The sequence below is a fragment of the Mesocricetus auratus genome, unplaced genomic scaffold (genome assembly GCF_017639785.1).
Source record: "Mesocricetus auratus isolate SY011 unplaced genomic scaffold, BCM_Maur_2.0 Super-Scaffold_100025, whole genome shotgun sequence".
NCBI lineage: Eukaryota > Metazoa > Chordata > Mammalia > Rodentia > Cricetidae > Mesocricetus > Mesocricetus auratus.
Genome location: NW_024429206.1, coordinates 24,231,878 through 24,256,277, shown reverse-complemented (window position 1 = coordinate 24,256,277; position 24,400 = coordinate 24,231,878). Strand labels below are relative to the sequence as shown.

The window sequence follows — 24,400 nt, the reverse complement described above, 5'->3', positions numbered from 1 at the left end:
AACAGTTACCGATGACTGTGAACCACCATGTGGGTTCCGGGGATTGAACCCAGGACCTGTAGAAGAGCATCTTAACTGCTGAGTCATCTCTCCAGCCCACAGGATTCTTTTCTACGAGGCTTGGCGTATCTTAACCTGCTGGATTGGATCTTTTACATACTGCTGACTTGACTCAATAAATTGCACCTGATCAGTCCACGCTTGAACATGGGAAGGTGCTTTGAGAAGCTTTCTTAATTATTATTTTTTTAAATGGCTTTTGAGACAGGGATTCTCTGTGTAGCCCTGGCTGTCACTTGCTCTGTAGACCAGGCTGGCCTCGAACTCACAGGGACCCACCTGCCTCTGCCTCCTGTGTGCTGCAATTAAAGGCATTCACTGCCACTGCCACCACCACCTAGCTAAACTCTTTTTTTGTTTGTTTTTTTGAGACACTGTCTCTCTGTAAATTTGGAACTCTGTAGACCAGGCTGGTCTTGAACTCTGGAGTACCAGGATTAGAGGTGTGTGCCACCACTGCCATTTTTCTTAATTTTTTAAAAATGTATTTTTATTTCATGTGCATTGGTGTTTTGCCTGCATTCGAGGGTGTCAGAGCCCCTAAAACTGGAGTACAGACAGTTGTGAGCCGTCATGTGGGTACTGGGAATTGAACCCAGGTTACCTGGAAGAGCAGCCAGTGAGGGCTCTTAACCAATGAGCCATCTCTTGAGCCCACTTCACTTAATTTTTGAGAGAGGGGTTCATGTAGCTTGAACTTGCTTTTGAGTCGAGGATGACCTTGAACGTCTGATTCTCCTGCCTTTGCCTTCTGAGAGCTGGGATGACAGGTGTGTCCCATAAATGCCCCACTGGATTTAATAAAGTCAATCCATCCTATAATTCAAAAGGTCAACACGCACACATTGTGTTCCTTGATTTGTGTAGTGTGTGTGGTATGTTCACATGTGTGTGGCATGTGTGTGTAACGTGTGTGGTATGTGTGTAGCATGTGTGGTATATTCACACGTGTGTGGCATGTGTGATGTGTGTGGTATATTCACTCGTGTGTGGTGTGTGTGACATATTCACACGTGTGTGGTGTGTGTGGTGTGTGTGGTATATTCACACGTGTGGTGTGTGTGGCATGTGTGGTATATTCACACATGTGTGGAGTGTGTGGCGTGTGTGGTATATTCACACGTGTGTGGAGTGTGTGGCGTGTGTGGCATGTTCACACGTGTGGTGTGTGTGGCATGTGTAGCATATTCACATGTGTGTGGCGTATGACACACGTGTGAGTACAGATATCAGCGAGCAGGCGCAGTGGCTGGAGGCGGCTCCCCGTGTCCTGTTCTAACACTCTTTACCTCTCCTCTGGAGGCGGACTAGGTCGGCAAGCTCCAGGGGTCTCCGTCTCTGTCCCCGAGTACGATGTCACAGGTCCCTGCGGCCACACCATGAGTTTTCATGGGTGCTGGGGATCTGAGCTCAGACCTTCATGCTTGGTGGTCTAAGCCACTAAGCCACCTCCTGTCCCCTTGGCTCCCCTGTATCATCTGTCAGATGAGTGGTTTCTACCTTACCTTGCATGGTACAGGGATAATAATTAGGATCTTCTGACTCTGTCTTGACTAACACAGCTGCGGCCTTTGGTGAAGTCCCTGCGAGAGTAAGGGGTCACAGTGAGGGCTCAGGCCACCACAACCACCAATGAAACATCCAGTTTGGTGGCAATGGGGCCACAAGCCTGTCATCCCAGCACCCCAGAGGCAGAAGTCAGAGAGTCAGAACTTCAAGGTCCTCTTTGGAAGCAGGGTGTCACGGTACATGCCTTTAATCCCAGCATTCCAGCCTCAACTGAGTGACAAGCTCCAGGCCAGCAAGGGCCTGGTCTTAAGCACTTAGTCTTGAAAATCAAATACGCTTTGGCGAACAGTAAACTGGGGGCCAGTCTGCGGGGGCATGCTGGATGACAGAAGACTGCCAGGGGACCCCACCTCTCAAAGGTCCCACCATCTCATGGCGCATGCCTGCGGAACAAGTGTTCAACACTGTCCCTGTGGGAACATGCAAGACCAAACTCCAGCAATAGTTCTAGAAAAAGAAAGAAAGAAAGCCAGGAGGGAGAAAAGAGCCAAGTGTTGCAGTTGAGCAGTGTGTGGAGGGCAGAGGACAGCTTGTGGGCACTCCCTCTCTTCTTACAGGGGGTACCCTGGGGCTTGAACTCAGGTCAAGTGTCTCTACCCGCTGAGCTATCTCCATGGCTGGGCGCCAAACATTTCAGTAAGCAGTACTTCCCTAGAACTCCACACATGTGGTCCAAGTTATGGTTAACTACTTAGTTATTCTTTCAAAAGACAAGTCATTTTTATTAAGGGAAATAAAAAGCAGCCAGTCAGATGGCAACCTGCTAAACATTAGATTGTCAGAGCATCGGTGTACCTACCAGAATCTTCCATGGGTTCAGTTTTCACACTGATGGGGCCACAGCTGCGAGGAGAATGGAACCAAGTCAGGAAAATCAGTGGAGCTGGCTGTGGTAGCCCACACTTTTGAACCCAGTGCTCGGGAGGCAGAGGCAGGCGGATCTCTGTGAGTTCAAGGCCAGCCTGGTCTACAGAGTGAGTTCCAGGACAGCCAGGGATACATGGTGAAACCCTGTTTCTTGTGATACACACACATGCACACACACACAGAAGGCACACCCATGGTATACATACCTACACACAGGCAAAACACTTGAACACATAAAATAAAAAACCAGTTCCTTTTTTTTTTTTCTTGTTTTTGAGACAAGGTCTTGTGCAGGCTGTCCTCAAACTCACTATGTAGCCAAGGATGACCTTGAACTCCTGATCCTCATGCTTCCCATCACTATCCTGGGATACCAGGCTTTGCCGAGATTCCTGGTTTATTATTCATTCTATGCACTTATTATTTATTTACTTTGGTTTTTTGAGTCAGGGTTTCTCAGTGTAGTCTTGGCTGTCCTAGAACTCAATCTATAGACCAGGATGGCCTTGAACTTACAGATCCATCTGCCTCTGCCTCCGAGTGCTGGGATTAAAGGTGTGAGCCACCACTGCCAGGTTCATTCTATGCCTTTATTTATTTATTACTATTTTATGTGCATTGGTGTTTTGCCTACAGGTATGTCCATGTGAGGGAGCCAGATCCCCTAGAATGCAGTTACAGACAGTTGTGAGCTGCCGTGTGGGTGCTGAGAACTGAACCCAGGTCCTCTAGAAGAGCAGCCAGGGCTCTCAGCCTCTGAGTCATTTCTCCAGTCTCCATTCTAGGCCTTTACTGATTACTGTTTTAGTCATTACTTTTTTAGTTTTTACCTGTCATTTGGAGGAAGTGTGGGCCTCTCAGCATCTGTCACCATCCCAAGGCCACCTGCACAAGAAGAAAAAGTTACACGTTAACCTCTCTCAGCACGGTGGGACAGGACTCACGTTCAAGGACACATCGTGTGAAAGCAAAGGAAGAACGGAGAATTCTCAACTCCAGGCCATCACAGAAGGCTAGCAGGGAAGGAGGCTGCCCAAAACAGCCTTGCTTGTTACAGCAGCCGCTGGGGGTCCCTGGAAGTGGGCAGACAGGGCCAGGAGTGTAGGTGTGGACCCCAGCCTGGCCACTCACCAGCTGGGTACCTGAGTGAGTCACTACACTGGCCCGTCTGCTTCTTCATGGAAACTGTGAGGATTCTGAGTAGTTGGCCCTCCACATCCAACCCCTGGATCTCCCGCCCAGGCTGAGGAGGCTGGATAATAGTAACAACAACGTCCTGGACGTGCAAGGCTCTTTGTGTTACCATTATCCCCTAAACAATACACTACTACCTTTTGGGTTTTGTTGTTGGTTTGTTAAGTAGCTCAGGCTAGCCCGAAATACTGTGTAGCTAAGGATGGCCCTGACCTCCTGACCCTCCTACCTCCACCGCCAAAGTGCTGGGCTTTCTTCTCTCCTTGCCTTTAAAACTTCTTTCCTCGTCTGGATGAGGACTTCTTACTTTCCTTACGTTTTCTTTTGGTCCTGAGGATGGGATCCAGAGCAGAGCCTTACATGCCAGCAAGGGCAATACCACTGAGCTCTGTCACTCAGCTCTGTTTTGTCTGCCTACAGGGAGGTCTCATCGTGTGACTCGGGCTGGCCTGGCACTCACTGTGTGGCCCATGTAGGCCTCAGACCTGTTCTTCTCCTGCCACAGCCTCCCCAGCACTGGGATGACAGTCCTCGGCCATCATGCTGGCCAATCTAACCCTTGCTACTCCTCCCTGTTATCGGGTGGGCTAAGTGGGCTAGACTAGATTAAGTCACACAGAGAGAGTGCAGGCCTCACTGGAAAGGCCCCTGCCATTGTACAGATGGGGTTTGGTATCTGGGGGTTTTGGAGTTCTCACGTGGAGTTCCAGTACTGACATCCCACACAGGCTGAGGGACAAACGACAGAACAGTCCCCATGGAAGCACTAAGTGTCAGCTGCTGTGTGTGACTGCCACTTGGTAAGAAAATTGGAGTTATTCTGGGATGATATTCACATGGTCACTTGTCATTCAACCATCAAACTACAGGTTTTTCTCTGGATTTTTTCCTTTTTTTTTCCAACAGGGTTTCCCTGTATAGCTTTGAAGTCTGTCCTGGAACTCGCTCTTGTAGACCAGGCGGGTCTCGAACTCACAGAGATCCATGAGTGCCGGGACTAATTTTTTAAAACAACTTATTTGTACTTTTCATGTAGATGTGCCACTGCCTGCATGTATGTATAGCTCCTGCACTCCGGATGCCCTTGGGAGCCAGAAGTGGGCATGGACCCCATGGAGCTACAGCAGCCGTGAGCTGCTCTGTGGGCACTGGGAACTGAGCCCTGTCTTCTGCAAGGGTTACTGACCACTGCAGCATTTTTTCAGTCCTTCCTTTGGATTTTTTTTTGAGACAAGGTTTTGCTATGCAGCCCAGGCTGGTCTTGAACAGTCAACTCTCCTGCCTCAGCCTCTCAAGATGACAGTGCCACCACACTGGACACTAACTCCCTTCTCTAACAGGGCCATCAGGACCTCACAGAGACCCCACACACGGTGGCCTGCAAGGGGACCAGGTTGACTTAGGTACATAACAATGGGGGGACCACAGTTCCCACCCCTGTAGCTCCTTCCTCTGCCTGTGCTGTCAATCATGACATCCCCTTCGACTTTGTAAACCACGAGGGGCACAGAGCTCCAGCTACATTTCAAAAATGATAATTTAAGAAAATTAGAGGTAGAAATAATTTAAGAAAATAACGTGGATAGATTTCTTTCTTTTTTTTTTTAGACAGTCTTACTATGTAGATCTGGTTGGTTGAGGATTCACTAGGTGGATTGGCCTGGCTTTGAACTCACAGAGATAGCCCTGCCTCTGACGCCTGAGGACTGAAGTGACAGACATTCCATATTATGCCCAGCCATAGATGGGTGGAGTTTTAAATGCTTTGGCAGAGATAGCTGGCATGGGGGAGGGGGTATATTCACTGCTGTGACTCAAGGGGACAGGGGACGTCTGGGCTCCCACAAGTCTTTGGGCATCCCACCACATAGCTTTATGTCTCAAGAGAAGCTCATTAACTTCACTTCTTAAACGTTTGTCTCTTTGAGGCAGGGTCTTTTGTTTGTTTGTTTTTTGAGACAGGGTTTCTCTGTGCAGCAGTCCTGGCTGTCCTGGAACTTGCTTTGTAGATCAGGCTGGCCTGGAGCTCACCGCGATCGCTGTGGGGGTTTTCAATCAAGCTGTTCTAGCCCCATTCCAACCCCAGGGATGATGCTGGCATTCTAAGAGCGCCACTGACTGCCTGGCTCTTTGCTAAACTGAAGCAACTCCTCCTATACCTAAGTTTCAGAGACAAAGGAATGCATCCTTGACCCCTCAAACCCAACAACCCCTGGCCCATGCAGACATGCAGAGCTGGGACTCACAGACCAGCAGTTGACTCTCTATGTCCCCAAACTCCTCTGCAAGACCAGGTGGGTATCACTACAGAATCTCCCCAGCCTGGGCTGTGCTGAGTCTCAGGCTGCTGCCTCTCCGAATGCTGGCCTAGCCCTTGAGTGTCATGGGTCTCTCTCCCTCTCCTTTTTTTTTTTTTTTAAAGATTTATCTATTCATTTTTATTCACTATGTATACAGTGTTCTGCCTGCATGTATGCTGCAGGCCAGAAGAGGGCACCACATCTCATTATAGATGGTTGCAAGCTACCATGTAGTTGCTGGGAATTGAACTCAAGACCTCACGAAGAGCAGCCAGTGTTCTTAACCACTGAATCATCTCTCCAGCTCCTCTCTCTCCTTTATAGTGTTGATGAGAGAACCCAGGGTCTTATGCATGTTACACAGGTACTCTCCCACCAAGGCATGTCCCAAGCTCATCACTGAAGGATTTTAGGTAGCCCTGACTGGGGAATTCTAGGCAGGAGCTCTACCACTGAGCCACACCCCAGCCCCTCACTGGGGAATTCTAGGCAGGTGCTCTACCACTGAGCCATACCCCCAGCCCCTCACTGGGGGATTCTAGGCAGGTGCTCTACCACTGAGCCACATCCCAGCCCCTCACTGGGGAGTCTACGCAGGGGCTCTACCACTGAGCCACATCCCAGCCCCTCACTGGAGGATTCTAGGCAGGGGCTCTACCACTGAACCCATGCCCTGAGTCCCTTAGTAGAGAATACTGGACAAGGACAAGTTCTTTCCCACTGAGCCATGTCTCTAGAACCTTACTTATAGATCTAGGCAGACACTCTACTGGTTAGCCATGCTCCCAAACACATTGGGTAATTCTAGGCAGGTGATTTAATTTACTACAGAACCACACACCCTCAGTCCCACACTGGGCAATCCTATAGGTAAGAGATCTTCTATCAAGCTGCCACCACCCCCCCCCGCCCAGGTTGCCTCCTTGACTCTTGACATAGTAAAGGGAGGAGAATCTTAAAACAGGCATCGTTATCATAACAGCACAATGATCTTGGTGGTTCTGGACAGCTACCAAGGATTAGAAGCTGCTACTTACCCAGCTGGCTCTCTGCACCTGGGAAAGGTCTGCAAAGAAACCAACACCATTACCCACCATGAACACGAACAGAGCAGTCATACACAATGAACAATCCACTTTTATTTTGTGGCAGTTCTTAGCATAGAACCCAGGACCTGGTGTATAGCAGGGGAGTGCTTTATACTCAGTATGGCTTTAGACCATGATGATCTTATTTATTTAGTGTATACCAGGTGAGTGCTTTATACTCAGTCATGGCTTCAGACCACGATGATCTTATTTGTTCGTTTGTTTACTCGAGACAGTGTTTCAGTATATCCCAGGTTGTCCCTGAACTCACAGTTTCCCAGGCTTGCCTCAGTGATTCTCCTACCTTAGTCTCCTGATACTTTAAGTAAACTGTTAGAGGACACAGAGCAGATTACCTGTTTATGGTGAATGAAATCCCTGCTTTGTTCTCCAGAATGCACCTCAGGGCTGCAGGACTGTAAGTGTCGGGGTGCTGAAAGGTCAGGCCTTCCGGAAGGCCCTGCACCACCACAGCTGCCTGGTCCTGAAGCATCTGCTCATAGGGAACAGGGACCATGGCTGTCGTCCCCAGTGCTTTACCTAGAGGAGAAGGAGAGACGGCAAATGAAGAGTGCAGAAGTTTCTGCCAGCCAGCTTCACCTAGTGCAGCAGACACAGAGACAGATGCGTGGATGGAATATGCATTCATCTATGCTGCAGCTGTGGCATCCCTTCACTGACACTAGAACCTGTTTCTTGGGATTCCTACATAGCCTGAAGACGAGCCAAGACACTCAGCCCCATGGACTAAACAACTACCACATCCTTGACCTTCTTGTAAGGAGACAGCCATTGTTGGATTAGCTAGACCAGAGCCTGTAATTCATGTATATATAATATATATATGTATATATATATATCACACATATATAATGTATACACAATCATTTATATATAATATATATTCACACACATATACACATACAAATTCAGCACCAGCACACACACACACACACACACATATACACATATATGGAAATGTAAGCCAAATAAACCATTTTCTCCCCAACTTGCTTTCTTTGTTTTGTTTTGTTTTTCAAGACAGGATTTCTCTGTGTGGCCCTGGCTGTCATGGAACTAGCTCTGTAGACCAGGCTGGCCTAGAATTTATAGAAATCTACCTGCCTCTGCCTGCTAAATGCTGGGATTAAAGGTATGCACTACTAATGCCTGGCTCCAACTTGCTTTTTGGTCATGGTGTTTTATCACAGCAATAGAAACCCAAACTGGGGGCTGGAGAAATGGCTCAGAGGTTAAGAACACTGACTGCTCTTCCAGAAGTCCTGAGTTCAAGTTCCAGCAACCACATGGTGGCTCACAATCACCTGTATTGAAATCTGGTGCCCTCTTCAGGTGTGCAGGGACACATGCAAGCAGAACACTGTATACATAATAAAAAACCTTTAAAAAAATAGAAACCCAAACTATGGATACACACACACACTCTCATTCATTCTATTGATTCTGTTCTAGAGAACCCTAAGCAATACACCTTTAAAACAACACGCCAAAAGAAACCCTTTCTCATTTAAAAAGTGGCAGGGGTGTGGCGTGTTTAGCTGGAGAGATGGCTCAGAGGTTAAGAGCACTGGTTGCTCTTCCAGAGGTTCTGAGTTCAATTCCCAGCAACTACATGGTGGCTCATAACCATCTATAATGAGATCTGCTGACATAAAGTTGTATATGCAGATAGAGCACTCATACACATAAAATAAATAAATCTTTAAAAAAAAAAAGCTCTGGCTGCTCTTCCAGGGAACCTGGGTTCAATTTCCAGCACCCACATGGCGGCCAACAATTGTGTGTAATTCCAATTCCAGAAGATCCAACATCCTCTCCTGACCTCTGTAGGCACTAGGCACGCATGATGTACATACACATACATGCAGGCACACATGCATTACACACACTTATGTACACACACATACAGGTAAAACACACATACATATAAACTTTTTTTTTTTTTTTTGGTTTTTCGAGACAGGATTTCTCTGTGGCTTTGGAGGCTGTCCTGGAACTAGCTCTTGTAGACCAGGCTGGCCTTGAACTCACAGAGATCTGCCTGCCTCTGCCTCCCAAGTGCTGGGATTAAAGGTGTGCTCCACCAACGCCTGGCCATATAAACTTTAAAAAAAGGTAGTGCACGCCTTTAATCCCAGCACTTGGGAGGCAGAGGCAGGCGGATCTCTGTGAGTTTGAGCCCAGTTTGGTCTACAGAGTGAGTTCCAGGACAGCCTCCAAAGCTACAGAGAAACCCTGTCTCAAAAAACCAAAAAAAAAAAAAAAAAAAAGAAGCACAAAGTAGCTTTTTCTTCTCCAAATCCCAAACACAGTTGTAAAGCTATGGCTGAAGATCAGCACACACAGCACATACACTTAGCATACACAAAGGCTCGGGTAATCCCAGAACTGCATTGAGGAATGGTGGTACACACCGTACTCCAGCACCCACATGGCGGTTCACCACCATCCACGATTCCAAAGGACCTGATGCCGTTTTCTAACTTACTGGACACTAGACAGATACACAGGGAAAACAAGGAGAATTGGCCGGGTCTTCCATTCTCTTGGAGGCTGAGCAGTTAGTGTTCCTGCCCCAGGCCGGTCTCGGTAGCGAGCACCCCAAGCTTAACTAACTCACCGTGTGGAAACAAGTCAGACAGAGACAATGTGCGGTAAGGTAGCTTGACTGGAACGTGCTTACGCACCGCCTGGAGCTAGGTCCCCAGCAGGGGCAGAGGGCCAAGGCACTAGAAGCCCATTCCTCACAGGGAAGTGTCACCCAGGACCCTAGGGTCCCTGTGCTAAAGACTCTGACTCTCAGACACCTAGAGGCTACAGAAATGATGAAGCTGTGTGGGGGTACAGAAATGCATGATGCTGTGTGGGGTTACAGAAATGCATGATGCTGTGTGGGGTTACAGAAATGCATGAAGCTGTGTGGGGTTACAGAAATGCATGATGCTGTGTGGGGTTACAGAAATGCATGATGCTGTGTGGGGTTGGGAAGACAGCCTTAGGAACTAAGGGCAGTATATTGTTGCTATCATTGTGGTGACTTTGTGTGCTGTTTTTAAAAAGGCTCTTACTGCCCAGGCTGGCCTTGAACTCCTGATCCTTCTACCTCTGTCTGCTGAGTGCCAGGATTACTGTTTTGTGCTCCCTCCCAATCCCTCATACTGTTTTCTTTTCCTGGCTTTCCTCTCCTCTCCTTTTCTTATTTATTTATTCTTTCATTCACCTGCCTCTCCCCAGCCTCGAACTCACAGAGATCCGCCTGCCTTCGCTTATTTACTCGTTTTTCAAGACAGGATTTCTCTGTGTAACAGCCCAAACTGTCCTAGAACTCACTCTGTCTGATGCTGGCCTCAAACTCACAGAGATCCACCTGCCTCTGCCTCCAGATTGCTGGGATTAAAAGCATGAGCGTGGCTAGTTCTTTTACCTTTGAGAAAAGTAGCCATGGTGCCTGAACTCCAGGCTGGTATCCCACTTGCAGTGACCCTCCTGCCTTGGGTCCTGAGTGCTGGAATCACACGTGTGCTCCATCGTATGTAGCCTTCTTGTGACATTTTCCTACATGTATGTGTGTACCACAGCATTGTCATATCTGTACTCCTTACACTCCCCTTTCTGCTGCACAGCTATGGATGGTTTAGAGGTGCTCTGTGGGGGTCTTTTCCACTGTGAGGCTGAGGCTGGAACTAGAGTCCATCCCCAGTCAGGGGCCAAGGGTGGGGCTCGGTGAAAGACCCTAGGTCATGTCCCCTACACAGGGCTGCAAAACAAATATGTGCATTAATGAACAAATGTGTTCAAAGGATCCTAAGTCATGGAGCTGATACCATTACACAAGTCCTGCACGGCTATGTGGAGCACTCGAGGGCTGGGGAGGGCTCAGCGGATCAAGCGCTTACTGCGCAAGCATGGCGACCTGAGTGCACCTGGTCTCCTGAACCCACAGTGGAAGGAGAGCACCAGCTGTGGCCTCCATGTGTACTGCTTGACATGTGTGCTCCTCACGCTCACAGATGCTCACGCGCCCACACACACGCAACCACAAGTGTGCTCTGTGATATATACATATGCATATATGTGGATGGGGGTGCACATACATACATACATACATACACACATATATATGTGTGGATGGGGTGCCCAGCCCATGCTCCACGGGGACTCACGGTAACAGAGGCAGAAATGGTCCTCCACTGCTTTCCTGAGCATCTGGGCTTCTCCATTTTCAGGACACAGCGGTTTCTCTTCAGTCAGCCCTTCCCCCTGGCCTGCAAACACAGGATGAACATGGGTCACACCAGGCAATTCTTTCTGTCCCCTCCCATCTGTATTTCTAGTATTGAGAGGAAAAGGAGGGGAAAAAAGGAAAAATCATAAAATGACCCTTATATAAAGAAATAAAGAAGGTTTCTTGTTTGTTTTGGTTTTTCTGAGGATGGAGGCCAGGGCTTCACACATTCAAGACAATTGCTCTACTAATTGAGCTGTACGCCCCCTGGCCCCAAGAATAGTTTTTTCCCCCTGAGACGTATTTCTCTGTGTAGCTTTGGCTGTCCTGGAATTCGCTCTGTAGACAAGTCTGGCTCAAACTCACAGAGATCCACCTGCCTCTGCCTCCCAAGTGCTGGGATTAAAGGCGTGCGCCACCACCACCCAGCGTAGTTTTTTAAGATTTATTTTTATGTGCATGTGTGACACGTGTGTGGATGCCCTTGGAGGCCACAAGAGAACATCTGCTCCCTTGGCACTGGAGCTACCAGAGGTTCTTGGCTATCTGATGGGAATGCTGGAGCCAATCTTGGGTCCTCTGGAGGTGCTGCAGGCCCTGAACAGTGCACCGACCTCTCTCCAGCTCTGAACAGTGCACCAACCTCTCTCCAGCCCTCAACAGTGCACCGACCGCCTCTCCAGCTCCGACAGAGCGGCAGGCTTGCATGCTGAATAGGATCATCACTTAAAGGAAATAAAGCTATTGCTCCCCTATATGCCCAGGTGAGCACTGACACTGATGACACCAACACTTGGGAGTCTGAGGAAGGAGGACAGATACACGGGCAGCATTGACTAGATTCTCAAAACAACAACAAAAAAACAAGAAAAATCTTCAAATCAGCAACTAAATCCTATACCATCTAAAAAAAAAAAAACTAGATCTGGGCATGGTGGCACATGCTTGTAATCCCAGCACTCAGGAAGCGCAGGCAAAAAGACCATGAGTTGTAAGTTATACTCAGCTACCTGGTGAGTTTGTGCCAGCCTGGGCAACAGACTCTGTCTAAGTAAAAGTAAAACTCCAGAAAAGAAAATCCTAGCTGGGCAGTGGTGGCACACACCTTTAATCCCAGCACTCGGGAGGCAGAGGCAGGCGGATCTCTGTGAGTTTGAGGCCAGCCTGGTCTACAGAGTGAGATCCAGGACAGCTAGGGCTACACAGAGAAATCCTGTCTTGAAAAACCAAACACCAAAACCAAACCAAACAACAACAACAAAAAACCTCACAAAATCAATAAATGCAATATACCATGTTAACAGAATGACAAGCAAAAATGATATTATCAGGCTAGGCATGGTGGTATATGTTGTCAATTCCAGTACTCAGGAGTCAAAGGCAGGAGGATCTCTGTGAGTTCAAGGCCAGCCTGGTCTACACACTAAGTCTTAGATTAGCTAGGGCTACATAATGAGACCCTGTCTCAAGAAAACTTTCTATAAAATGAAATGTGAGGTTAAAATTGGGCATACAGTATACAGTTCAATGTGCTTGCATAGCACATGTGGGGCCCTAGATTCAATCCCCAACATAAAAACCAAACAAACAAACAAACAGCGTCAGGATGACACAATGCAATGATGGCCACCTACAGTGTTGTGCAAAGTCTTTCTGGAAATCCTGTCTGGCGTTGACAAAGGCACAGCCCCGATCTGTCCCCACTACGTACACATCCGTCTCATACACAGCGATGCAGGCCACCTCAGCCTTGGACTTGGCCAGCTCTTTACACTGAAACGGAAACAGAAAATGACAGTGGTAGCTTCTACACATGCAGGTCTAGAGTTGTTTAGGTTGGCTGAGGAACCCTACTGAAGGGACAGAAGGAAAAACCAACTGTAAGAACGACTGGGTACACACCATGATCCCAGCACTGAGGAGGTGGAGGATCAGAGCCTCCATTACACAGCAAGTTCAAGGTCAGCCTAGGCTGGATGAGAGTCTGTTGTGGAATACTAGCTGAAGGTGCATTACATTGATGTGTGCTGTGGACCATTTGTTTAACGATGCAAAGACATGTTGCATTCTTTTATGTTGCATTTGTTCAACTCTGTGAAGCTGTGTTACTGAGCCTGTCTAAAACCTGATTGGGCAGGAGAAAAGATGGGGGGCTGGCAGGCAGAGAAAATAGATAGAAGGGGAAAGAGAAGAGGGGACCAAGGATAAGAAAAGAAGGAGAGAGGACACCAGAGGCCAGCCACCAGCTTCCCAGCCAGCCATGGAGTAAGAAGGAAAGAAAGGTATAATAGAGAAAGGTAAAAGCCCAGAGGCAAGAGCTTGGCGGAAGAGTTTAAGAAAAGCTGGCTAGAAACAAGCCAATCTAAGGCCCAGGCATCCATAAGTAAGAATAAGCCTCCAAGTGATTTATTTCAGAGCTGGGTGGAAGGCCCCCCTAAAAGAGCCAAGAGTTAAAAAACAAACAAACAAACAAACAAAAACACCCCCCAAAACCCTACAAGAGTCTATCTGTCTCAACAAACAAAGCAAAAGGAGCAAGCTCCAAGAGACTTTTTCCCAGACCCCCAAACTACTCATTCATTCACTCATTCTCCTCTAAAAATCTTTCCATATTCTACTTTTCATTTTATTATGAGGAGTAGTAGTAGTAGTAGTGTGTGTGTGTGCGCGCGCGCGCGCGTGTGTGTGTGTGTGTGTGTGTGTGTGTGTGAGCCCCAGCACGCCCACATCACAGTACTCATGGGAAGGTCAGAAAACAACCTGCAGCCGGGCGTTGGTGGTGTGCGCCTTCGATCCCAGCACTCGGGAGGCAGAGGCAGGTGGATCTCTGTGAGTTCGAGGCCAGCCTGGTTTATAAAGCAAGTTCCAGGACAGTCAAGGTTGTTACACAGAGCAACTCTGTCTTGAAAAAGAAAAAAAGGAAAGAAAACACCTTGCAGGGGTCTCAGTTCTCTCCATCTACTCTGTGGGTCTCAAGAATTGAACTCATATATTCAAGGTTGGTGTCAAATTCCTTTGTCTGCTGAGCTCTCCTGCTGGCCCTACTTTACAATTATTTTATTTACCTACAAAAACACATACACACAAGATATGAGGCCTGTGAGGGGATCTGACTTACCCTCACGTCTTGTACTCCGGTGTCTGGAAGAGGCTGGTGATGGGCTCTTCTGTGCATGTGCTTCTCTTATTGGTCAATGAATAAAATACCCATTGGCTGATTGGCCAGACAGGAAGTCACATAGCCGGGCACAAACTTTCCACTAACTAATCATAGAGGTCTGGAGGTCTGTACAGACAGACAGGAAGTGATGCAGCTGGGCAGAATCAGGATATAAACAGGGACAAACAGGAAATCGCTCTCTTCTCCGCAGAGACGCTTAGGAGTCATCATGTAGAGCCCAGGAAGAGAATGCACATGGCATTCTCCAGTAAGGTAAGACCACGTGGCAATACATAGATTAATAGAAATGGGCTAAAAATTAAGGCAGAGCTAACCAATAAGAAGCCCAAGACGCTGGCGACCATATTTACAACTAATATAGCATCTGTGTGCTTATTTGGGGCTCAAGGGCCAAGGGACTTGCCAGGCCAGAAAACTGACATCAACAGCCTGGATGTAGGAGGCCTATCATGGGTAATTACTTGTCAAATGCAGGAATTGATCCTTCTAGTTTTCTTTTTTAAGGGGATAGAGAGGATGGTCTCATGTATCCCAGACTGGCCTTGAACTCACTCTGTTAGGTTAGCAAGATGGCCCATCAGATAGATAGCCTTCCAACCAGAGTTTGACCTCCACAATGGAAGGAGAATGCCAGCTCTCCAAACGTGGTCCTCTGACCACATAGAAGGGTACATTCTATGGCATGCACACGAACACACGTTATAGACACTAAATATGTACAAAAAGATCAAAACAACCCTTACTCACACCCTTCATGTCCTTGAACTCCTGATCCTCCTTTCTCTGCCTCCCAAAATGCTGGGGTCTACAGGTGTGTACCACTATGCCCAGACTGAAGGATACCCCCATACAGACAAGAGGGGGTACATGAGAAGTGACACTGAAGTGTGTCCAATGTGAGATGGTGGCAGAACCAGAGTGTCTCACCATGGACTCCAGAGCAGACATGAGGAATGTCACCACCATCCTGCTGTCTGAGGACTCATCTCCAGTGGGCAGGGTAGACATTGCTACTTGGGCCATTGTCCCTGTATAAAAGAAACAAGGATGTGAGTGACGTCGGTGTCCTTGTGATCACATGATACAGCTCTGGGAGTTCATGAACAGAGGGTCCATTGTGATTTAAAGGCTTGATCCCCAGGCTGGTACAGGATGGAGATGTCAGAGGCTTTGGGATGCCAGGCATCCTCAGGACACTGAAGGCATGAGGTAGTCCTTGTAGGATACCCAGACTCTACCTAACCTGCAGGTCCCACAGCAAAGCAGCAAGGTGCGTGGAGGCATGCAGCTCTCTAACTGGTCTTCGTAATAAAAACCCAGAGCCAGATACTGGGACAAATGCCGAAAGAGCAGCCACAGCCAACTCTTACCTTGCCAACCCCTCAGCCAAAGAGACTGAGGTGTGTCCTCTCATCTTATTGCTCCCTCTCTCCATCCAGCCATCTCACTTCCTGTCTGTCTGTACAGACCTCCAGACCTCTATGGTTAGCTAGTGGCTGGCTCTGCCCACTGATCTTCAGGCAAGCTTTATTATTAGAGTACAAATAAGACAGCTCCCCAGAGACAGGAATGTGTGGCAGACCAGGAAGTTCTTGAATAAAAGAGTGCAATATATTTCTTTTAAATCCTTGTGAATTGCAGCTGGCCTGGGACACTTAATGTACAGCCAGGAGCTGGCAGCTTATTTTAAGGTCTCTGATCATGTAACAATGAGATGGTAGATCATGAAACCAAGTTCCTGGCAGGAGGTGGCGGCACACGCCTTTAATCCCAGCACTCAGGAGCCAGGGGCAGGGAGAGTTCTGTTGAGTTTGAGGTCATCCTGATCTGCAAAGAGAGCTCCAGAAAGGGCTGTTCCACAGAGAAACCCTGTCTCAAATAAATGTAACTAAATAATTAAACAAATAAACCTAAGAAGCAAAGCATAAGTCTGAGGCCATATTTCAATGGTTTTGGGCTTAGTCCCAAGTATAAGCAAAAACAAATAAAATAAAACACCCACAAAGCCTGACCCAGCAATTCTATTCTTTAGTAAACACCCACAAGAATCCAAGAGTAAATACCCATATCCAATGCACAGAACTAAAAAAAGTGGTGTCATCCACAACACAAAAAAACTTGCTTTATTTATTCTCCCACCTTTAAAGACATATGTGCATATTTGTGTGTGTGTGTGTGTGTGTGTGAGAGAGAGAGAGAGAGAGAGAGAGAGAGAGAGAGAGAGAGAGAGAGAGAGAGAGAGAGAGAGAGCGAGAGAGCGCCTGTGCAGGGCAGAGAGCTTTAAGATCCCTTGGATCTGGAGTTACAGAGGGTTGTGAGTCCCCTGCTATGAGTTCTCAGAACTATACTCTGGTCCTCTGCAAGAGCAGCAAGTACGGCCGGGTGTTGGTGGCGCACGCCTTTAATCCCAGCACTCGGGAGGCAGAGGCAGGCGGATCTCTGTGAGTTCGAGAGCAGTCTGGTCTACAAGAGCTAGTTCCAGGACAGCCTCCAAAGCCACAGAAAAACCCTGTCTTGAAAAACCAAAAAAAAAAAAAAAAAAAAAAAAAAAGAGCAGCAAGTACTCTTAACCGCTGATCCATCTCTCCAGCACCTCCATTTAGATTTTATAAATGAACGGGTCTTACTTAATAGGTTTGCAGAAAACATTAACAACATAAGAGTAACAGTGAAAAATGACCACGTTTGAAGCAGCTCCACGGATCAAAGCAGAGCACATGATTCCCAGAGCATACTAAAGAGGTTTGTGTAGTCAGCCCCTGGAGTGCGCGGGCTCAGATTCCTGAGTATTGATTTATGCTTCTTGTTGCCCCACAGACAGATACCCTTACTCTTCAAAGGACAAAGAGCTGCTATGTTGGACTGAGACCAACATTTCAAAATTGGGAACTCTTGGTCACAGCTTGTTGACCACAATCAGAGTGTCGCCATCTTGCCCTTGTGGCAGGTGATTCTGATAATGCACAGATAAAAAGGCGGGCAAACAACCAAAGCACCGTGCATCTTGGGGCAAAAGTGGGAAGTTCCCATTCTTTGGACAAATAGTTACAGGCGTCTGTACTGAAACATTTGGATGGCAACACTGCCTCTGTTATGTTTCTCTCTCATAAAGAAGTCAACTCCAATGGACTCACAAGATGTCCTTTTGAGCTACAATGTTTAATCAAGAGCCCGCATGTCTGGGAGTCCTCAATAGTCTCTAAATTTCACTTTTGTTAAAAAGTTTCTCAACTAGTCTCTAAATTTCACTTTTGTTAAAAAGTTTCTCAACCAGGGCGGTGGTGGCCCCACCTTTACTCCCAGCACTCGGGAGGCAGAGGCAGGCAGATCTCCAAGTTTGAGACCAACCTCATCTACAAAATGAGTTCCAGGACAGGCTCCAAAGCTACACAGAGAAACTCTGTCTCGAAATTCCCCCCCCCACCAAAAAATAAGTCTCTCAGGAAAGTATCTTTCAAAAGCTCTTGCTTTAACAATAATTTCAGAAGAAATGGCCTTTAGTGGCAGCACCTGCTGAAGAGCAGAGACGCCCAGAGGAGCAGACAGGACACCTGTGGAGGGTGGAGGAGCGTACTTAGAAGAGCTCCTTCATTACAAATATACCTGTGTGTGTGTATGTGTGTGTGTGTGTGTGTGTACGAGTGTTTTGCCTGCATGTATGTATGTATGCATGTATGCGTACCACGTGCATGCCTGGAGATGGAGGAGGTCGGAAAAGGTTATGGGTGCCCTGGGACTGGAGTTACAGGTGGTGGTGTTTGTGGATTGCCAAGTGGGTCCTGGGACTTGAAGCCTGCTCCTTTGCAACAGCAGTACAAGTTCTTAACTGCAGAACCATCTCTTCAGCCTCTTCTCTTTATCTATTTATTTTTAAAAGGAGTACCTGTCTATGTACTTTTATCCTGTAACTCCCTGAAATCCTCCTGCTGCAGCATCTCCAAATGCTGGGCTGACAGACACGTACGAGATACCACACTACCCTTAATCATGGTTTTCATTTTATTCTATGCTTTTATTTATTTTTTGGGAGGGGGAGTGTTCTTTTTCTGACTTGCGTTATTTTTATTTTAAAGGGTTATAATTTATTTAGAGGCAAGGTCTCACTGCGGCTCCAGGAGGCCTGGAAATTGCTTATAGACCAGGCTGTCCTTGAACTCGGTGCACCTGAAGGCATGCTCCGCCACGGCTAGCTCATTTCTGGTTCTTTACGCTGAGTACACGCTAGAATGATGTTTTGGGGACAACAGGTTATATACATTATTAAAATAAACTTCACTTTCTTTTTATTAGGTGCTATGGTCACAGGTCATCTTGTACTGTCAACTGGGCTCCGTTCTGGCCTGGCTCCTCTCCTCCGCTTTGCTGACACACGTACGCCCCGGGCCACCAAGACCCCGCCCCCGCCCCCAAACCCTGGCGTCCACAGGCGAGGCGTGACAAGGAGGGCGGAACCAGAGCGCCGTTACTAGGCAACCGCGACGGCCCCGCCTCCTCCCTTAACCAATCAAGTGCTTCCACACGCAGCGCAGGCACGTCAGGGGGAACCCCGTGATCTCCGCGCGCGCGCTGGGGCACTAGGCGCCGGCCCCGCCTCCGCGCTCCCGCCCCAGCCAATCAAAGCAGAGATTTTGGTGCCCGCCTTGCGTGCGCCGGTCCGCTCGCCCCGCGGCGCGTCCCCCCCCGCCCCGCCCCCACTCCTAGGGCCTGCTCGCGGTTCCGTAAACGGGGTTCGGAGCCGGTGTCCCGGCGACTGAGCGTTCCGCCACGCGCCCCCGAGAGCTGTCTCTTTCTCCCCCGGGGGTGGGGGGGCTTCCGGAAGCGGAAGTTGTGAGGGGAAGCGGCGGCGGCATACGCACCTGACGGCCCCGCCGTGCGGGCCGCGCCGGGGGTCTGAAGCCTGGGCTGCGCGTGCGCAGCGGCCCCGGACCGGCGACGGGAGCGCGCGGGGCGAGGGGGGCTGCGCCGAGGGGTCCTGCTCTCCCGCGCCTCTTCACACACACACCTTTTTAAAATATGAGGTTTTTTTTTTTCGTTTCTTTTTTCCCTGGGAAGGTCGGCTTCCCGCGAGTGTCCGGAGCACTCCTACTGGGGATGGCCACTTCCGGTGCGCTGCAGTGCGGCTTCCGCAAGGCCGCCGGCTGGAGTGCGTGGCGTGCACGTCTGTCTCCCCGCGCCGCCCCCCAATGTGCATGGCCTGTCTCGATATACATATGTTTTTAAACTTTGGCTTTGGGCAGGGAGTTGGTGGCGCTCGCCTTTAATCTCAGCACTCGGGAGGCAGAGGCAGGCGGATCTCTGTGAGTTCGAGACCAGCCTCCAAAACAATACAGAGAAACCCTGTCTCGAAAAACCAAAAAATTCTGTGTCTGTTTTATGTTCATGTGTGTGTGGATGCATGCCTCTGGAGCTATTCTTAAGGCGCTACCTGCATTTAAGTGTTTTTGCCAATGTGCGTGTGTGTGTGTGTGTATGTGCACATGTGTGTGCGTGCGCGCGCGCGCGCGCGTGTGTGTGTGTGTGTGTGCACCATGGGAAGTCACGGGGCTCTGTAGGGAAAAAGGGCCAGCCAACCCTGAAACCAATGCCAAAGAAACACACTTTGTCCCTGGGATCAGAGCCAGTGAAAGAAATGCACCCTGACCCTAAAAATAGAGCCAAAAGGCTAAAAATGACCAGAGAAAGAAACACACTTTGTCCCTGAAAGCAGAACCAATTCTGTCCCTGACCTTGAGCAGAAACACGACCAATCTCTGAGCACCATATCTAGCCTATCTGCGCTCAGGGATTAAAATCTGATCAGTTCCCATCCTGGAAATGTCCCTGGAAAAACTTGGCCCCTGAGAAACCCTATGTAAACCCTGTGCCCGTTCAAGCTTGTGGCAGGTCAGCTGTCTGCTGCCACGCTCCTGGATTCCTCCCTCCGAGTAAATTTCTGCTCCTGGATTCTTCCCTCCCGGTAAATCTCTGCCTGAACCACAGCAGAGTAGAACCGAGTGAGCAAAGCAGTGCTGTAACCCTTTTGCCTGGGAAACCTTCCCCTATGGAGGTAGAGTAGTTACACTCTGGGGGAGTCGAAATGTAACAACTTCCATCATGAAATGTAACAACTTCCATCATGAAATGTAACAACTTCCATCACCTGCCCGAGTGGAGCTGTTACACTGCTAGGGAAGCCTTTCCCCGGAGCAGGGCTGTAAACTGCTACACTTACTGTCTGACCTGTGGAATTCCTTGGCTCCCGATTGTCAGAGTATCTTTACATCCCAGCTGTAACACAGTATTCTTTGGCTCCCCAGAGCCAGAATCCCTGTCCATCTCATCTGAGCCCCTGCAATGCGTACAGACTCCCCTGGACCCAGAGTTTATACAGTGGTTGTGAAGTTGTGTTAGACTTTGTCGATGCTGGAAACCAATCTTGGGTTCCCTGAAAAATCAGTAAGTGTTCTTAACCACTGAGTCATCCCTCTGGCCCCATTTTAGGAGGGTTTCGGTTTCTTTGCTTTAAAATTGATTTGAAAAGGGGCTCTTGAAGAGATGGTTCAGCTGTTGAGAGCTGGCAGTGTACCTTCACAAGGCCAGGGTTGGGTTCCCGACACCCATATCAGGTGGCAGGTCACAAGTGGCTCTAACTCCAGTTCCAAAGGATCAGAAGCCTCTGGCTCTGCAGGCACACACTTAGAAAATAAAAATCTTGGTGCTGGAGAGATCACTCAGTTAAGAGCACTGTCTGCCCCTCTAGAGGACCCAGGTTCAATTCCCAGCACCCACATGACAGCTCTCAACTGCCTTCGAATTAAGTTTCAGGGGATCCTGAATCTTCACACAGACATGCGTGCAGGGAAAACATCAGTCAATACTGATAAAAATAAACCAAACATTGCTGGGCGTTGGTGGCGCACACCTTTAATCCCAGCACTGGGAGACAGAGGCAGGAGGATCTCTGTGAGTTCGAGGTCAGCCTGGTCTGCAGAGCAAGTGAGTTCCAGGACAGCCTCCAAAGCAATACAGAGAAACCCTGTCTCGGAAAAAAAAAAAAAAAGTATCCGCAAGAAAGGACAAAATAAGAAAATCAATGCATTGTAAATACTGCATGTATGAGCAGGAGGACTCAAGGTTGCCAATGCTGTTTATATTAGTGTCTCACAATTAGTTCATCGATTTAATAGAATCCCAATAATAAACCCAGTGGAACTTTTTTATTAATGCTACTTGACAAGATGACTTTTAAGTTTATATGGAAGTAAATGTTACGAAGAGCGAAGTCAGTTTTGCGAGGAAAGAACAGAGATCAAAACAGTGAGCTTTGAATAACAATTAGAACATACAACACAGCAGCTGAAACCTGGGCATGGAATCCGCTCATCTGTTTTCTTCCACCTCTGTTTTCTGAGACAGGGTCTCAGGTAGCCCAGGCTGGCCGCAGACTCACTATGTAGTCAAGGAGGACCATGAAGTTCTGATCCTCCTGCCTCCATGTCCCAAGTGCTGGGATGACAGGTGTGCACCTCCGTGCTCAGTTTCGCCGTAGCATTTCACTTACTGGGGTTGTGCTTGTGGTGGACAACAGACTATTTTGGGGTGATGAACTGTCCATTTGGCCTCATGTGGTGGCACATACCTTTTAATCTCCGCACTTGGGAGGCGGAGATGCAATCACTCTGAGTTCCAGGCCAACCTGGTCCACACAGTGAGTTAGTTCTGTGCAAGCCAGGGCTATACAGTCAGGTCTTGTTTCAAAATCAGAAAGTGTGTTAACAGTTTTTAATTGTTGGGTGATGGGGTGCCTCGGAGTGTAAAGGGACTGGTCTTGAGTGTGAAATTCTTGAGTCCACCCTTGGAACCTACCTGGTGGAGGGAGGGAAGCATCTCCCCAAAATGGCATTCTCTAACTTCCACACCTACGCCGTGGCGTGCGCGCCCCTCCCCCCTACACAAATGCATTAGTGATATGTATTTTATTAGTTTTTAAATTGAGGCTGGGCTTGGTAGTGCTTGCCTGTACTCCTGGCACCCTGGAGGTGAAGGCAGAAGAACCAGGAATTTGAGCAACGTAGCAAATTCAAGGCCAGTCTGGGCAACATGAGACTCTTGACTCAAAAAAAAAAAAAACCACAAACGCTTAGTTTTATTGGGCTATGGAGAGAACTCAGAGCCTTGCACATGCTAGGGGAGCACTCCACCACTGAGCTACACTTCCTGCAACTGTAAATCTGACTGAACTCGCCTACTGTGATCGGCTCCACAAACGGGAACGAAATTGATGGGCAAGCACTGCCGCCTAGTGGCCGTGACACGCATTGCAACTGTGCTCTTGCTTTCTTCAGCGGCCCCCTCCATCCCCCACCCCCATCCCGCCAAACTGGGTTTCTCTGTTTAGCCCTGACTGTTCTGAACTCTCTCTGTAGACCAGGCTGGCCTCAAACTCAGAGAGATCCGCCTGTCTCTCCCTCCAAGTGCTGGGATCAAAGGTGTGTCACCACCACCGAGCTAATTTTTAAAGATTGTTTTAAAATTATCTCTTTGTATTTTATGTACAGATGTTTTGCTTGCATATATGTCTGCGTGAGGGTGTTGAGTTCCCTGGAACAGAAGTTGCAGTTGTGAGCTGCCATGTGGGTGCTAGGGGTTGAACCCAGATCCTTTGGAAGAGCAGCCAGTGCTCTTTTTTTTTCTTTTTTAAGATTTATTTATTTATTACATGTGCAGTGTTCTGCCTACATGCCAGAAGAGGGCACCAGATTGAATTGCAGATGGTTGTGAGCCACCATGTGGTTTCTGGGAATTGAACTTAGGACCTCTGAAAGAGCAGTCAGTGCTCTTAACCTCTGAGCCATCTCTCCAGCCCCTTTTAAAGATTTTTTTTTTCGAGACAGGGTTTCTCTCTATTGGTTTGGAGGCTGTCCTGGAACTCGATCTGTAGACCAGGTTGGTCTCAAACACACAGAGATCAGCCTGCCTGTGCCTCCTGAGTGCAGGGATTAAAGGCGTGCACCACCAATGCCTGGCCAAGATTTTTTTTTTTTTTGGTTTTTTTCGAGACAGGGTTTCTCTGTGGCTTTGGAGGCTGTCCTGGAACTTGCTTGGTAGTCCGGGCTGGTCTCGAACTCACAGAGATCTGCCTCCTAAGTGCTGGGATTAAAGGCGTGCACCACCAATGCTCTATATGCAGAGTTTTTATTTAAAAAAAGTGTAATTATTTTTATTTATGTGTATGTGTGCATGTCTGTATGAGTGAATGGCACGTATGGCCCATGGAGCCCAGAAGAGGGCGTCAGATCCCCTGCAGCTGGAGTTACTGGTAGTTGTGAGCCACCCGATGTGGGTCCTGGGAACCAAATTTGGGTCTCCCACAGCAGCAAGCATTTTCTTTTTTTGGTTTTACGAGACAGGGTTTCTATGTATTGTTTTGGAGGCTGTCGGTCCAGCCCGGCCTCGAACTCACATAGATCTGCCTGCCTCTGCCTCCCGAGTGCTGGGATTAAAGGCGTGCGCCACCAACGCTCGGTTAGCAGCAAGCACTGTTAACAGCTGGGACATCTCTCTAGCTTACCTCCGGCCCTCCCTTTGAAATAAAGTCTCACTGTAGCCCTGGCAGGTCTGGAACCCACTGTTTATACCAGGCAAATCTATGTCCACCTGCTTGTGCCTCCTGAATGCTGGGATCTAAGGTGTGCACCACCACGTGTTCTAAGTTTACACCAAAGAAGACCCCCCTTTTTTATTTTATTTATTATGTTCTTCCTGCAGGCCAGAAGAGGCACCAGATCTTGTTATAAATGATTGTGAGCCACCATGTGGTTGCTGGGAATTGAACTCAGGACCTCTGGAAGAGCAGACAGTGCTCTTAACCTCTGAGCCATCCCTCCAGCCCCCAGAAGACCCCTTACTTTTGGCT

The 24,400-nt window shown here is 48.4% G+C and overlaps 1 protein-coding gene and 1 pseudogene across 5 annotated transcripts in view; both read right to left on the bottom strand.

Moving 5' to 3' along the window:
* LOC101842542 (general transcription factor II-I repeat domain-containing protein 2) overlaps positions 1-19,613 on the bottom strand; it is a 33,986-nt gene extending 14,373 nt beyond the window's left edge. For 2 of the 5 annotated variants that reach the window (XM_040731376.1, XM_040731380.1), the window contains exons 1-9: positions 19,362-19,613; positions 15,433-15,533; positions 12,959-13,097; positions 11,263-11,364; positions 7,435-7,618; positions 7,028-7,056; positions 3,327-3,381; positions 2,429-2,472; positions 1,566-1,643 (exon numbers count right to left, since the gene is read on the bottom strand). In XM_040731376.1, coding sequence (XP_040587310.1) covers positions 1,566-1,643; positions 2,429-2,472; positions 3,327-3,381; positions 7,028-7,056; positions 7,435-7,618; positions 11,263-11,364; positions 12,959-13,097; positions 15,433-15,528 — 727 coding nt within the window. In that variant the 5' untranslated portion in view covers positions 15,529-15,533; positions 19,362-19,613. Of the gene's footprint in view, positions 1-1,565; positions 1,644-2,428; positions 2,473-3,326; positions 3,382-7,027; positions 7,057-7,434; positions 7,619-11,262; positions 11,365-12,958; positions 13,098-14,442; positions 14,611-15,432; positions 15,537-15,875; positions 15,954-19,361 lie in introns of those variants that run through there. The other 3 variants (XM_040731378.1, XM_040731377.1, XM_040731379.1) reach the window with 3 other exon arrangements.
* On the bottom strand, positions 17,085-18,494 carry LOC110342801 (annotated as a pseudogene).
* Positions 19,614-24,400: the final 4,787 nt, after the last annotated feature.